Source organism: Mytilus trossulus, chromosome 3, assembly GCF_036588685.1.
Source record: "Mytilus trossulus isolate FHL-02 chromosome 3, PNRI_Mtr1.1.1.hap1, whole genome shotgun sequence".
Lineage (NCBI taxonomy): Eukaryota > Metazoa > Mollusca > Bivalvia > Mytilida > Mytilidae > Mytilus > Mytilus trossulus.
Window position 1 is genome coordinate 66,835,862 of NC_086375.1, and position 17,252 is coordinate 66,853,113.

Consider the following 17,252-nt stretch of genomic DNA (forward strand, 5'->3'; position numbering starts at 1 on the left):
TTATTGTTTTTTGTTTGGTATTGAATTACTATAAAGATCCGTTTTGTTATATCTTGTGATGAATGTATTTGGCAATCTTCAAGGGCAGTCAGTAGGGTTTAAGAACATCAGTTGTTCGACCTGTTTGTCAAATGCGTTTTGTTAAAATATACGTTTTCACTTTTTTGGGGTCTTTTTGAAGATGTTGTTTGTGCGATATTTATACCCGTCAACAACGAAATTGGTTTATATTCACACGTATAAAAATTGCGGTTTTTATCCAACGCAATCATAGTTTTGAACGTTGTTTTCAACTTGTTTGATATTTACAGCGACAAGTATGGATTTCAGAGGAAGATTAACTATAAACAGGTTTAATGACTAACAATGCAAGTCCTTTACAAGCAGATAACATTTATTAAGAAATATTTAAGCAGTTTTTAAGTCAGGCAAATTTAGGAATGATATAAGTGGTTCTGACAGCCATCTCCGCGTATCATTTTATTAAATACTGTTTTTGCAAAACTACGTACCAACTTTTATTACTCTATCTTGTGATTTTCAAAAACTAATTACTTTGCCTATTCAAGTGTACGAAATCGATTGAATATCTTACGTTAAACTTGTATATTAAAGTCACAGAAAAAAGTGTATCTAAATATATGCATGTCTTAATATATTCGTGAAAAAATAATACTTCAGAAAACTATACTAGTCAACAAAAGAAACGATACAAGACTTTTTTTCAAATTAAAGATAAAATTTTCCGTTCATTGGACCAATATTATAGGAAGTTATACTTAATTATTATGAAAATATAATTCCGTCAAAATTATTTTTTTTTGCTTTTGTGACGTTTTTTCGCGAACTTTTTTTTTTTACAAAATTTACATGAAACGACAATTTTAAAAACAGAAGTTCCAACTAATGATGCCAACCTCTCATTTAAAGGTAAAGACAGTGTTTGCCATCAATTTGTTTTTAAGAGTCATACAGTTTATTTGTGAAGCAAAGTTCGGCCCCACGAGAAATCGTTAAAATGTATACATTTTGAACTGATTTACCATAGACAGTATGTGTAGAGTGATATTAAAAAAGCGGTCACAATCTTAAAAGAATCCGAAAGGTTTAAAATTTACTGTGTGTTGTTTTCATATCTAAAGCATTGATTTGAGACGAAAATTTAAAAAAAAAAATTGCATTTTTTGAGATTTCAAAAAAACACTTTTTTCCCAAAAAATTGAAAAAACAATATTTCAACCCATTAATTTCAACATGCACAAAACTTGATTAGCATATTGAATATTTTTAAACAAATTTGAAATTTTATTCAGTACTTAGAAAATTATGTGTCGATTTCTTATTCATCTTTCCGCAAAACTAATTTGCACCCTATGATCGTTTACACGGAATTTAGATACTTTCCGACAAGTTTTGATTTTCATTATCACATGTGCATACATTAAAAATGAAAGCTTTCTAAAATAGTGTTTCTCATTTTGTTTTATATCTAATATTTTTTGATAAATTTTATTTCAAAGTCGTGTATCGTTTCTTTTGTTGACTAGTATAGTTTTACTCATCCTTGTGTTTACCGAGTTTTGTGGGAATAAAATAAGTCTGTTCTCGGCTACCATGTATTTAAGAAATAAACATCTGTATTTAACCTACAAATCAAGAAGTATTTTTAACGGTTTTTTTTAGGTTAAAAATATGATCATAACAGACATTTGGTGTGGTATTCTGGTGATCTTTATGATTATGAAAAAAATCCACACTGGTACGGATCTTGAATGTGGAAAGTTTTGCAAGTGTCTTTCCAGGCGATTTAAGAGAGCCATTTGCCATGGATCTTACATTCCGAAATTACCAGTATCTGTTTTAGAAGTTGAACTAAGAAACTCTAACCGGACAGATATCGGGCGTTTTACCTTGGTTAATCTTACATTCCATAGAGTGACTGAATTTGTATTGTCAGGAAACTCCATACGTCACATTAATCAAGAAGCTTTCGTGAATTTAACATGGCTTTCAGTTTTAACAGTCAATAACGAAACTTCCTTAGGTGTGGAGGGATTGAAGAAAGCACTTACAAAACTGTCTTTAAATTACACAAGAAAACTCCGGTTAACTAACAACAACTGGACGTATCTTCCAACTGATATGTTTGAACCGTTCATAAATACAAAGATTAAGGAAGTTTATCTTACCGGGAATCAATTTTCCTATATCAATGGATCATCATTTAGATTTTTACCTCTATTAGAGAAGTTAGTCCTAGAAAACAATAAACTCATACAGATACATTTCTGGGAAATGCTGGGTCTTAAGAATTTAAGACTTAATGGAAATAGATTAGCAAAAGTTCCAAATTTCTGCAGTTTTGGGGACAGTTTATTTCCGAGACTTGAGAGTTTGTCTCTGAGCGATAATAATATTGGAATTATTGATAAAACTTCTTTTTTGTGTCTGCCAGCACTTAAGTTTTTAAAAATGATGGGCATTTCAATTGTTGAATTAAAAAACAACATATTTTCTGGTCTTACAAAGCTTAAAGACGTAAGTTTAGGAAAGATAAGTACATTAAAACGGATTGAAGATTTTGCGTTTAACAATACTTCTATAAAAAGGATTGTTATGAATAACTGTAACTTCCGTTTTGACCTAATAGAAAGGTTCAACCCCGTCACAATCTTCAAATTCTGTCCAAATGTGAATCATGTGAATCTTGGACTCAATCATATGCCAAAGATTCCAAATATTCTTTATGTTATGTTCAAACCACTTGTTAATCTGGAGTCACTGCTGCTGCATTCAACCAGACTCCTTGATTTACCAAGAAATCTGCTTTCAAATTTCAGAAAGTTACGTGATTTGAATCTCCAAGACAATAGCTTACATACCTTTGATCACAGCATAGGAATATTTGGTAATATCATATCCTTGAAATCTCTAGATCTCAGTTCTAATTTGATTTCAATCATAAATAAGACATTGCTATCGTCAAGATTACTAAATTCATTGGAACAAATTAATCTCGGATTCAATCCCTTTTCCTGTACATGTGACCAAAAATGGTTTTTGGAATGGATAAAGCAAACCAAAATAAAAATTGTCGGTTATCCTAAAAATTATAAATGTCGATATCCAAATGAATTAGCAGGACAACATTTAAAAAATTACACCCCTACTGATGATATTTGCAAACCATGGAATCAGTTATATACTATTGCGATAGTGTTGCCCTTATTTGGAGTATCAGTACTAGTCATAATCATTTTCATTTGGATATGTCAGAATAATATTAAGAATACTGTTTACCTGCTCCGAGTCGTGTACAATCACAGACAAGGCCTTGTTGCATACGATGAACGTTTAAACTACGAATATCATGCATTCGTTGTATACTGTGATGCAGATAGAAAATGGGTACACAACGTTTTTGTGCAGAGAATGGAAAGTGAAGAAGGAATAAAACTTTGCATTCACCAAAGGGATTTCGATATTGGAAAAAATATAACTGGAAATATTGACAAATATCTTGAGAAAAGTTGGAAAGTGGTTGTTGTGATGTCGAATGACTTCGCCAAAAGTGAATGGTGTCAGTGGGAAGTTGATATAGTCCAGGAAAGACGACGACGTCAAGGAAAAGATGCTTTCTTGTTAATAATGCTGAAGACAATTGATTCAAAGCACATGACAAGTCCACTGCGTACGTTACTGGAGAGTACTCCTCATGTAAGGTACCAAACAGGCGTAGGAGAAGATCTGTTCTGGAGGGCCGCAGCAAAGTCTTTACAAAAACCACTTGGTCATCCTCCTGTGTCAGTTTTGTGATAACTGGTGATTCTCAACATTATCACCAACATGTGTCTGCTAATTGTGTTAGCCAAAGGACCGACATATAGGAAAAGTCAGCCAAAACCAATAAACGGGAAACGTTATTTTAAAATACTTATGGATTCAGTCGAGATTATACAATTAAAAATTATATGAAAAAAACTAAGATACCCTTTCGAAGTAAGCCCCATCTTCGAGAGTGTTAAAACAAACCAGGATAAAAAATACTAACTGGTTCTTTTACTACGCAATAAATACTCAAAAATTACTACGCATTTGTCTGCCTATATGGCAAATATATCAAAGGCACATCATATTTGTTGCAGGATAAATAAATTTGAAGCCGACATTTCACTTGGAATCCCCTCATACCACGAGCAAAAGATAAAACCCTGAACATTCATAGGTAATCTTTTTAGTGTCGTTACTATAACGTTATACCGCTGTGTCTGCCATACGTTCTACGAAAACTTTTTCCAAATTTTGTTTCTATCAAACATAACAAAATATGTTTTTGCTTTACATTTTTTAAACTCTTGTCCTATATTCTGTCGATATATATGTACTTATATTTTGACTTCTGTCGGGATTATTTTTTCATATGTGAAGTAAGATGTTTATGATTGCATTCTTTACTCTTATTGGTTGGTATTACAGTCTTGTAAAACATGATTAAATTTATTTATTAGTTGTTATTGGGTATCGCCGAGCTTTCAGTAACTAAAATCAAATTAATATTGAGAGCCGATTGAAAACTAAACTTGACTAGATGACTTCATTTTTCCGACTGAGAACATTCCATTTGTATCGTCTTATATTCCAGCAGCGCCTGTATATTAGTGCACTTTTCACAGTCGATATGATAGTCCAGGACTTGCGTTTCTTGTCATGATTTCATTCATATAGTCTTCAGCATACAATCAACCTATTGCAACAATATGTCCATGTGGTTGAGTTTAAGTCGCTCCTTTAAACGAACGTCATCATGATTTTGTTGACTGTTATCGAATATCTGTGAAGCAGATAACCACGAATATGAATTACAATCCCGTCCTGTTTTCCATGATAGTGACAAAATCCTAGGCGACCTATTATTGAATTTGTTTTGCAGAACAGCCGATGGGTGCCAAATGTACAGCAGGAACGTATTAACCTTCCGGAGCACCTGAGTGCGTTTGTTTTTGTTAAGGGCATACGATACAGTTACAGGGAAGGTAATGACGTTGCTAGCGTAATTTGTTATTTTCGCGACGTCAAACTGTGACATATCGGGAAAAGATACATTTTTCGACCGATTTTTATCATTCAAACTGATTTAATTTGGAAACGAGTTTATGGACCCCTATTTTTCCAAACGGCATTTTGTTTCATTATGCAGGGAGATTATGTGACCCAAATTTTATAAAACTGTAAATAGAGGATTTTTTTTTAATTTGATAAACATGCAGTAAAAAATGACGTGTTTTCCTCAATTCATGAACATTTGATAAATATGAGTTATTTCTGAATAAAAAATTGCACATTATTTTAGAATATTTATCAAATACAGAAATTACCGATTATTTAACAAAAAACAATTTGTGTTTATCTTTTATAACAAAAAGGTTATGTCTTTCTTTCGAAAAAGAAGTTACGGCCACAAATCTGAATTTTGAGCAAATATACAAAATTTTGACCTCATTTTACTCAAAAAGTAGCACATGAAGGTATACTTTTTATTACATATTTGATTTAATCAGGTAAAAAATAGCCTATATGCAAATTTTCATGAACTTGTAAATACAGGATCAAAACTGTAGCGTATGCCCTTAAAGGTTTTCGTTATATCTGTGGTTCCGTTGCTCACTACGTATACAGATTGAAGATCTGTTTCCTTCGGATTTAGTTTTTAATCCGGTTGTGTTTTATATTACTAGTAATCGATTTATGACTATTGAACAGCGGTATATACCACTGTTGCCTTTGTTATGAAGTCTCAGTAGCAGCTGTAAGCTTCCGGCTTTTCAATTAGTTGTGAAATTAGTATCACATAGGAAGGTGAAGTTGGTAAATTGCGGCGAATGTTTTAGAAAGTTTTAACTTCAAAATTATTATGGAAAGAACTTCATCAACATATAGAATGTGAAATTAAATGATCTGGCTTCTTTGGTTTCATGTTTTTAACAAGTGTCTGAAGGAACTCAGACGTATGTTAAAATAAGAATAGGTCGGCAAGGATAGACGCACAGTTAGTACCCATAAGAATGCCGATACTTTGTTGAAATAGTATACATCCAGATTCGACATATGTGGTGTCTATACACAGAATAGAAAGTAGAATAAATAAATTAGTACTTGATGACACGTCGCCCAGGTTTTTCTCCTATAGGTGATGTGTTTTCCGTGGTTTTGATTTGATGCTTAATCGTTTTATAACTTTTGAACTGCAGTATGCTACTGTTGTCCTTATTCGTTTTCTTATTTGTGAGGTGAGCGTTGATCATTCTGGTCTGTTTTTTTTGTTGTTGTTTTTTAAATTTTTAATTTTTGCATGTTGGGAGTGTATACCCCCCTGGTATCGTCTCTCTATGAACATAATTCAGCACACAGGAAACTTATTTTAGAAACTACCTTTATCTTGTACGATTGATGCCAATAGATTATAAAGTGGAATAAATAATAGTTATCAAAGGTATCAGAATTTCAATTTAGTATGCCAAACGCGCGTTTCGTTTACATAAGACTCATCAGTGACGCTCAGATAAAAAAAAGTTATAGAGCCAAACAAGTACAAAGTTGAAGAGCATTGAGGACCCAAAATTCCAGAAAGTTGCGTCGAATACGGCTAAGGTAATTTATTCTGTGGATAATAAAATCCTCAGTTTTTCGATTAATTCAATGTTTTGTAACATGAAATTTATAAAAATGAAAACCTTTATTAGAGACATCAAAAGTGATAAGGAACCGAACTAGGACAGCTAAAACTTACTCAATCAATTTATTATAAAGGCATTGCAATAGCTGAAAATTTAGATATAAATACCATTCGAATCATGTCAATACCGAAGTGGTGGTTATTTAAAGGAACGAAATCTTGAGGCCAAATTTATTTCAAAAATATGATTTTATCGCATACAACACATGTTTTGGAATAATCTTCACCATGTACGATAGAAAGAAGAAAAAAGAAGACTCAAAGTAATTAACTTTTATAGAACACAGAAATAGAATGCGCGGAAGCAAAAGAGAACAAACGGTGTGTCAGGCCAAACTTTGATATTTATCCTCAGCACAATTTCATGACAATGTATCATTGGCTGAATCATTTCAAAGCAAAGCTCTGGTTCGGAAATTTAGTAACAAGGGATAAATTCGTTTAAAGAAAAGTCAAAGAGCAAAATCAAAAGCTCAAACATATCAAACTAATGGATAACAACTGTCATATTCCTGACTTGGTATAGGCATTTTCTATATAGAAAATGGTAGCTTAAACCTGGTTATATAGCTAGCTAAACCACTCATTTGTATGACCATCGCATTAAAATTCCATTGTATCGACAACTATGTGTGAACAAAATAAACATAGACATAAAAGGCATAATCATCAAAAATAAGGGTACAGCAGTCAATATTGTGTAACAATCTTAACCACTTTAAAGAACAAAAAAAGTTGTCAATAACAAAACAACAAAAAGGCATATAGACAAAGTATATAAGAAAAAACAAAAGACAAAAATCAAAAAATTCACTATAGCCTAATAATAAAATGAGGGATGAATAAGTACCGAGCCACGTCAACTGGATCAGTATTACCAAAAATGGACTAAACAGTAAAAAGGATATACTGTAAGAATACAAATGAAGCACACAATAACACGTAATTAAGATAATAAACACATCTTAACCATAAAACCATCGTGTAATATTTGTAATGCCCGCGTCACACTGTCCCGATTTTTAAATACGATGGACACGCGAATGCGAAAATTTTAAGTTCGTACGAAGTTGGTCCCGATCTCGTTAAAATACAAAAAAGTGACCGAAGCCTGTAATAGTTGCTCTTCTGGTTCCATTTGAATTAATAGAAACAACGCTGTCGCCTTTCATGATCTCATAGAATCATATGATATGAGCTTCATGTTTTGTGAACGTCTTTCTTAACTCTCGTATTAGACACACCAGTACATATCGCGCAAGGCACTTTAAATGTATTTAAGCGCAAAAAATAACTTGCATTTAGCTGGATTTATTGTCGTCGTAGTTCCATCTTGTCGCCTTCGTACTTTTATCCGATGGCAACACGACGGGATTACGAGGTCTTCACGTAGTCGTGTAGCCATCGTAAGACCTTCGGGTAGCTTTGTGATTCATTCGTGTAGACATCGTAATGTCAAAACTGCCCGATGGAAACGATGGAAACACGAATGCAATACGATGTTCAAAGATGCATTCCCGGTTACATTACGATGGTATGGATGGTGATACGAACTCAATACGAACCCTCAACATCGGACGCACCTTCGGGGATTTTTTAACATGTTAAAAAATTTAGAACCCTTCCTGAAGTTGTCCCCGAAGGCTAGAAAAAGTGGCCGATGGTTCTACGATGGTTAAAGATGGCACTACGAATAGTCCGATATGGATACGATCAGTCCCGATTTTGAAAATTTCCATAATCGTGTTGCCATCGGCGTAAAAATCGGGACAGTGTGACGCGGGCATTAAGGATATACTAATTATTTATCAACTAGATCTGGATATCTTCTGATGAACTTTTATTTAGAAAAAGGACGATACGTTCTTTAATATAACCCTGGTTCATCAGCTTTCTGATCAGATACTTGAGACGTTTTACAAAGTCTGAGTATTAACTGCAAGCTCTTGAATATCGAATGAGTTGCAAAAGGTACATCCAATATGAAGATGAGGTTACTATATTTCTGCCAATGTGGGGGAAATTGATAGTTTCATAATTTAAATCATCTCGTTTATCATAAATCCTGTAACTGAAATGACCGCTAATGTCAAATGTGAGGTATATGTCTAAAACTGCGACAGGTGAAGAAGTGGTGTTTGTTATTTCTTTAATTTCTAGTGTTCGAGGGTAAATCAATGGAACCCAATCAGAAAAGCTTGGATTGTTAATAAAAAGATCATCATCAATATATCTAAATGTAAAATTAGATAATATGGCTTCTTTGATTTCTTGATTTTGACAAGTATCTGAAGAAACCCTGACTCATATAAAAATGAAACGTTTGCACAGCAACAATCACAAACTGGTTGATCATTCCTGCTATTTTGCAGTTAGGTTTGCATAGCGGAAGAATAGTATACTGCATTGACAAATAATAATTCAGTGATTACAACAACAACTAGAGGCTCTAAAGAGCCTGTGTCGCTCACCTTGGTCTATGTGCATATTAAACAAAGGACACAAATGGATTCATGACAAAATTGTATTTTGGTGATGGTGATGTGTTTGAAGTTCTTACTTTACTGAACGATTTTGCTTCTTACAATTATATCTATCATGAACCTTGCCCATTAGTAACAGAGAACTATATTTGGTAAATATTTACATAAATTTACCAAATTAATGAAAATTGTTAAAAATTTACTATAAAGGGCAATAACTCCTTAAGGGGTCAATTGACCATTTAGGTCATGTTGACTTATTTGTAGATCTTACTTTGCTGAACATTATTGCTGTTTACAGTTTATCGCTATCTATAATAGTATTCAAGATAACCAAAAACGGCAAAATTTCTTTAAAAATTACCAATTGGAGGGCAGCAACCCAACAACCAGTTGTCCAATTCATCTGAAAAATTCAGGGCAGATAGATATTGACTTGATTAACAATTTAACTTCTTGTCAGATTTGCTCTAGATGCTTTGGTTTCATAGTTATAAGCAAAAAACTGCATTTTACCCCTATGTTCTATTTTTAGCCGTGGCGGCCATCTTGGTTGAATGGCCAGGTCATCGGACACATTTTTCAAACTAGATACCCCAAAGATGATTGTGGCCTAGTAGTTTCAGTGGAGATTTTGTAAAAGATTACTTAGATTTATGAAAAATGGTTAAAGATTGACTATAAAGGGCAATAACTCCTAAAGGGGTCAACTGACCATTTTGGTCATGTTGACTTATTTGTAGATCTTACTTTTCTGAACATTATTGCTGTTTACAATTTATCTCTATCTATAATAATATTCAAGATAATAACCAAAAACAGCAAAATTTCCTCAAAATTATCAATTCAGGGGCAGCAACCCAACAACCGATTGACCGATTCATCTGAAAATTTCAGGGCAGACAGTTCTTGACCTGATAAACATTTTTATCCCATGTCAGATTTCCTCAAAATGCTTTGGTTTTTGAGTTATAAGCCAAAAACTGCATTTTACCCCTATGTTCTATTTTTAGCGGTGGCGGCCATCTTGGTTGGTTGACCAGGTCACGCCACACATTTTTTAAACGAGATACCCCAAAGATGATTGTGGCCAAGTTTGGATTAATTTGGCCCAGTAGTTTCAGAGGAGAAGATTTTTGTAAAAGATTACTTTAATTTACGAAAAATGGTTAAAAATTGACTATAAAGGGCAATAATTCCTAAACGGGTCAACTGACCATTTTGGTCATGTTGACTTATTTGTAGATCTTACTTTGCTGAACATTATTGCTGTTTACAGTTTATCTCTATCTATAATAATATTCAAGATAATAACCAAAAACAGCAAAATTTCCTCAAAATTACCAATTCAGGGGCAGCAATCCAACAACCGATTGACCGATTCATCTGAAAATTTCAGGGCAGATAGATCTTGACCTGATAAACATTTTTATCCCCATGTCAGATTTCCTCAAAATGCTTTGGTTTTTGAGTTATAAGCCAAAAACTGCATTTTACCCCTTTGTTCTATTTTTAGCCGTGGCGGCCATCTTGGTTGGTTGACCAGGTCACGCCACACATTTTTTAAACTAGATACCCCAAAGATGATTGTGGCCAAGTTTGGATTAATTTGGCCAAGTAGTTTCAGAGGAGAAGATTTTTGTAAAAGATTACTTTAATTAACGAAAAATGGTTAAAAATTGACTATAAATGGCAATAACTCCTAAACGGGTCAACTGATCATTTTAGTCATGTTGACTTATTTGTAGATCTTACTTTGCTGAACATTATTGCTGTTTACAGTTTATCTCTAACTATAATAATATTCAAGATAATAACCAAAAACAGCAAAATTTCTTCAAAATTACCAATTCAGGGGCAGCAACCCAACAACCGATTGACCGATTCATCTGAAAATTTCAGGGCAGATAGATCTTGACCTGATAAACATTTTTACCCCATGTCAGATTTGCTCTAAATGCTTTGGTTTTTGAATAATAAGCCAAAAACTGCATTTTATCCCTATGTTCTATTTTTAGCCGTGGCGGCCATCTTGGTTGGTTGACCGGGTCACGCCACACATTTTTTAAACTAGATACCCCAATGATGATTGTGGCCAAGTTTGGTTTGATTTGGCCCAGTAGTTTCAGAGGAGAAGATTTTTGTAAAAGTTAACGACGACGGACGACGACGACGACGACGACGACGGACGACGGACGACGGACGCCAAGTGATGAGAAAAGCTCACTTGGCCCTTCGGGCCAGGTGAGCTAAAACTGAAATGTTTCATGCCATCACGTTAAAAACATAACTTTAAAGGGATAAAAATGAATTCATTAATCTATGGTAAGACCAAACATGACTATTTTGCTATCAACAGGTTAACTTACGGTAATTTTTTTTAACAAACTGCGAGCATACGCGAAACAAGTTCATGTTTGAGTTTTGTGTTCTATGGTATCATTATTGTAGAGTTCAGTGTTTTCCTGTATACTTGTTTTCTTTTATGTAGGTTCTGATAATCTATAGATGAAAATTATTAAAAGAGGGTGGCTAAAAATTTAGTTTAGACCTATACTGTCGTATTGTCATATGCTGGTTCTAAGTCAAGAAACTCTACAGTGGTTTATACCATATCTTAATGATTTAATTTGGTTGTTATTCTGAGAATGGGGTGTTGATGGCAGACCTTTGATTCTTCCTAATAAATTGTTCAAAACTAAAAAATTTTAAGCAATCCTGCTCAATTTTATAGCTATTGGTATTCCTAAATGCAAAATGAATTGCATAAGATAAGAAATTCAAAGCAGCAATCAAACCAAGCGAAATTCATGTGAATTTACGGTAATATTACACTCGGATGTCTTTTAGGGGTTATGATAATAGAGCAAACAAATGTAACATATTAATAACGATTTAGAGGCTCTAAAGAGCCTGTGTCGCTCACCTTGGTCTATGTGAATATTAAACAATGGACACAGATGAATTCATGACAAAATTGTGTTTTGGTGATGGTGATGTGTTTGTTGATCTTACTTTACTAAACATTCTTGCTGCTTACAATTAACTCTATAACAGTAGTTTCTGTGGAAAATGTTAGTGAAAATCTACAAATTTTATGAAAATTGTTAAAAATTGACTTCAAGGCCGTACGGTTACCTTTAATTGTTAATTTTTGTGTCATTTTGGTCTTTTGTGGATAGTTGTCTCATTGGCAATCATACCACATCTTCTTTTTTATATGAAGGGCAATAACACCTTAGGGGGTCAATTGACTATTTTGGTCATGTTGACTTATTTTTAGTTCTTACTTTGCTGTACATTATTACTGTTTACAAGTTTATCTCTATCTATAATAATATTCAAGATAATAACAAAAAAATTCCTCAAAATTACCAATTCAGGGGCAGCAACATAACAACCTAACAACCGATTATCCGATTCATCTGAAAATTCCAGGGCAGATAGATTTTGACCTGATCAACAATTTTACTTCCTGTCAGATTTGCTCTAAATGTTTGAGTTTTAAGCCAAAAACTGCATTTTACCCCCCCCCCCCCCCCCCCCCCCAGGTTCTATTTTTAGTCATGGCGGCCATCTTGGTTTGTTGGCGGAGTTACCGGACACATTTTTTAAACTAGATACCCAAATGATGATTATGGCCACGTTTGGCTTCATTTGGCCCAGTAGTTTCAGAAGAGAAGATTTTTCTAAAAGATTACTAAGATTTACGAAAAATGGTTTAAAATTGACTATAAAGGGCAATAACTCCTAAAGTGGTCAACTGACCATTTTGATTAAGTTGACTTATTTGTAGATCTTACTTTGTTGAACATTATTGTTGTTTACAGTTTATCTCTATCTATAATAATATTCAAGATAATAACCAAAAACAGCAAATTTTCCTTATAATTACAAATTCAGGGGCAGCAACCTAACAACGGAATGTCGGATTCATCTGAAAATTTCAAGGCAGATAGATCTTGACCTGATAAACAATTTTTACTCATGTCAGATTTGCTCTAAATGCTTTGGTTTTTGAGTTATTAGGCAAAAACTGCATTTTACCCCTATGTTCTATTTTCAGCCATGGCGGCCATCTTGGTTGGTTGGCCGGGTTACCGGACATTTTTTTTAAACTAGATACCCCAATGATGATTGTGGCCAAGTTTGGTTAAATTTGGCCCTGTAGTTTCAGAGGAGAGATTTTTGTAAAAATTAACGCCGGACCCAGGACGACGACGACGGACGACGGACAACGGACGCCAAGTGATGAGAAAAGCTCACTTGGCCCTTTGGGCCAGGTGAGCTAAAAAGGGCATGAATTAAAAACCAAATGTGTCCAATTTGATTTTGCATGAGCGTGTTCGTGCTTGAGCTACACCAACAGTTTTACAACAAATATTTTCGCTTTATCGTCTTCCCCATTATAACTAGTACATCCAATCAAAAGAAACCCCTCACCGTCTACCGAAAGACTATATGGAAGAATGATCCCTATGTTCTGTGTTAACTGTATTCCACACAATTCTCCTTTAGGATTAAGCGCGTGTAAAGTATGATTATTCCTATCTGATATTAAAATGACATCATTCGGCGTAACTGCAATATCCATCGGGATTAAGGGTACGTCATCTGTATTGTAAAAGGGATGGCCAGTGTAAGAAAAGGTTTTATGACCACTTCTATTAATTCCTACTATTTGTCCTCTTAAATCATTATCCATCCAATCTACAACATATACATTATCGTTCGAATCGGTTGCAATTCTGCCAGCATAATTAAACAGCTTTTTTCCTGTACTGTCAAACTCAAATACTGATTTGCGTGTATACTTTTCGTCAAATATGGCTACTTGCCTCGAACTCCTTTCCGTAATTGGATATTTCTGACCTTGGTCTCTCATGCCAATTATAAGATCTCCATGCTTGGTTAAATGAATGGCTAATATCACCATAGGCGAAGCCTGAATAACACTCTTCGCGCTTCCAGAAGCTGACACAGCTAGAAGTTCTTTACCTGGAGGTGCCGCAAATAAAATTTCTTCCTGGTTATTTACAGTGAAGTCCATGCATGTGATGTTGTAATTCAATAACACTTTCAATGACGCTTTTAAAAGTTTTCTTTTAATAAACTTGTGCTTTCCAAGTTCACAATTCCCCATGAAGAAAACGATATCGTTCTCTTTACAAAGCAATTTCCCGATCCCATGCAATTCTGTGTCATATGAATTATAAACTGAGGCAATAATCTCCGGAAGATTGAGAGATTTTATACGATCTGATATGTCTTTGCCTATATCTTTTACTGATATTACTCTGTGTTTCTCAGACGAATGTTTGGTAATTTTACAGTTTTCACACATAAACAACTCGCATTTGGTACACTTCCATTTCAAAATGACATTGGTTTCACATAACTGACACTGAATTGGTGATTGTGCCTTTACAAAAGATGTCGCCATTTTACTAGCTCAAGTCTTTAGCACGGGGTCGTTCTAAAGGAACGTGTATCTTTTATCTCAGCAAATATAAAATGTAATGCCATGCACATAGTTCGAAATAAAATCAATATTAAAAATCCTTCCTCTGATCGGAACAAAACAAACTCCGATATTGACAACTTTCTTTGTCTATTTAAATATACAGTTTTAAAAAATGAACACCAAAATATGTTAGAATAGAAGTAAAAAATAAGTTCTATATTGAATGTTTGGTTATCGTCTGAAGGACGTTTATTCAATATCGGATTTAATTCTCTGAACATGAGGTGAATCTTTTTATAATGGGTGTTACCAGAGACATGTATATAATATGTCTCTGGTGTTAAATAGAAAAATGTGTATGTAAAACAAATTTCGTTATAGAAGGGTCTAAAGACAGCACAAACACCATTTTCCAAAAGACCAAAAAGGTGAAAAAGTATATTATAATAAAACACATTTGACTAACAGGTCGAACAACTAATGTTCTTAAACCCTGCTGACTGCCATTAGCGATTGCCAAATAAACTGATCACAAGATGTAACAAAAGATATATAAATACAACTCGTCTAATCATCAGCCCAACAATGTTAGATCTGTTAATTTGCTTTTACTTATAGGTTAGACAATACTTGGTCATGTTTTATGAAGATTTAAGCCCAAGGCGAAGCCGAGGGCTTAAATCTTCATAAAACATGAATGACCTAGTATTGTTTGACAAATTTAGAACATATTCACACTTTCGAGTGACCTTACAAAACTGTCCTTTCCCATTGTAATATTCAAACCTAAATAAGAGTTCACTTTTTATAATGAAAACATAGGTAAATAAATGATCATTTCAATGGATGAAATGAAATAGCACTGACATACATGTAGTTTGTGAAGGATACATTGTTTTTCTTCTGCTTCAGGTAAAATTTAAAACTTATATATCTTTAGATTTTTTTTTATTTGAAAAATCAACACAATGCTATATAGATCCCCTTTTTGAAATTTTATTTTTTCTATAAATATAAAACTGTATGAATATTTGAATTTAGACCATTCAACATTAATTGCTTTTTTTTTATTGATAGATTTAAATGTATTGTGTTTTCCGAAAACAATCCTTTGCTTTAATCAGCAGTCTGGCATTGTGTTAATTTTTTTTTAAAGAAACAGAATACAATTCCCTCAAATGTCAGGTATATAAATTAAATAAATATCATTTTATTTATCCTTACCAATTTTATTTTGTGTATTCTATATATCTGTACCATTAGAAAATGAATGAAATTTAGCAAAATTCAAAATGTTTTTCTTTGCTGTTTCATCTTTGATCAGTAGGCTATTTTCCCAAGGAAAATGCCTTAGGGGATTGTTCACTTCATTAGTGCAGCTGTTAAGCATGTTAAGAGTTCACTTTCATAATTAACTGACAATGAAAAGTCATTCATGTATAGCATTTCATAGTGCATAGAAAACCATGTACTATGAAAATAAGAGGGCAAAAACCTGACTTTGTATTGGACAAGAAAGGGTGAGTATGTTCTAACAAATTTTTGTTCTTTCCTCGCCGGGATTCGAACTCATGCTACTGAAATATCGTGACACAAAATCGCCTGCAATGTATCCGTCGCGCTAGACCACTTGACCATCTTGGCTTCACTTGGCTATGTTCATATCACAAATTACTATATGTATTTTGGCATATCTTTGCAGTCTTTGGGTCGTGTATGAAGATTTTAAAAATTGTACTAATCTCTGATGTTCGCTTCAACTGGTTTTTTTTGTGTATAATTTTCAAGATTGTGATAGTTTTATAATTAGAACAAATTGACATGATTCATTTTACATCGTGATCATACTGAAGAAGGATATCTGTTATCTATGATGGCCGGATGCGGCCATTTCCCGATTTCGTGTTTTCGTGTTTCCTTCTTTCATTTTTCCAACGCGAAATCGAGAAATTGAGAAATAGGGAAATCGGGAAATCGGGAAATCGGGAAATCGAGAAATGGAGAAAGCGTGAATTAGAGAAATCGAGAAACTGGGAAATAGGGAAATCGAGAAATTGTGAAATAGGGAAAGCGAAAACGCGAAATCGAATAATTCATTTCGCGTTTTTGCATTTTCGCTTTCGTGTGTTTGCATTTTTGCTTTCTCAATTTTTCGATTTCTCGATTTCCCGATTTTTCGATTTCCCTATTTATCGATTTTACAGATTTCCAGATTTCTCAAATTTCGCGATTTCGCTATCCAGATTACCCGATTTCGCGTTGCAAAGTGAAAGGAGAAAACACGAAAAGGAGAAATGGCCGCATCCGGCCACCCTAGTTATCCGAAATATTTAACTTTTTTGTTCATTTCATTGTTATTTTATGGTGATGTTGTACCCTTTTAGACTTGGTGTATAATATATTTTGTAAACTGTTGTCTGCTCTATGGTCGGCTGGTTGTCGCTTTGACATATTCACCATTTCCTTTCTCAATTTTATGTATCATAATTATATGATTCATCGCCCCGTAAGATTTATCGTTGACTATTTATTGAGTCATTTTTAACCGGATTTTTGTGACAAAAATGTCGGT

At 33.8% G+C, this 17,252-nt stretch overlaps 2 protein-coding genes across 2 annotated transcripts; one reads left to right on the forward strand and one right to left on the reverse strand.

Moving 5' to 3' along the window:
• Positions 1-1,740: 1,740 nt before the first annotated feature.
• LOC134710971 (toll-like receptor 13) lies at positions 1,741-3,902 on the forward strand. Its single transcript, XM_063571393.1, has one exon. The coding sequence runs from the start codon at positions 1,741-1,743 to the stop codon at positions 3,814-3,816; it is 2,076 nt and encodes a 691-aa protein (XP_063427463.1). The 3' UTR covers positions 3,817-3,902.
• A 9,671-nt stretch (positions 3,903-13,573) lies between these two features.
• LOC134710972 (uncharacterized) lies at positions 13,574-14,659 on the reverse strand. The gene has a single exon (XM_063571395.1). The coding sequence runs from the start codon at positions 14,657-14,659 to the stop codon at positions 13,574-13,576; it is 1,086 nt and encodes a 361-aa protein (XP_063427465.1).
• Positions 14,660-17,252: the final 2,593 nt, after the last annotated feature.

Bases quoted from the DNA above. Each gene is read 5' to 3' on its own strand.
- LOC134710971 (XM_063571393.1), top strand. From the start codon at position 1,741: ATGAAAAAAATCCACACTGGTACGGATCTTGAATGTGGAAAGTTTTGC.
- LOC134710972 (XM_063571395.1), bottom strand. From the start codon at position 14,659: ATGGCGACATCTTTTGTAAAGGCACAATCACCAATTCAGTGTCAGTTA.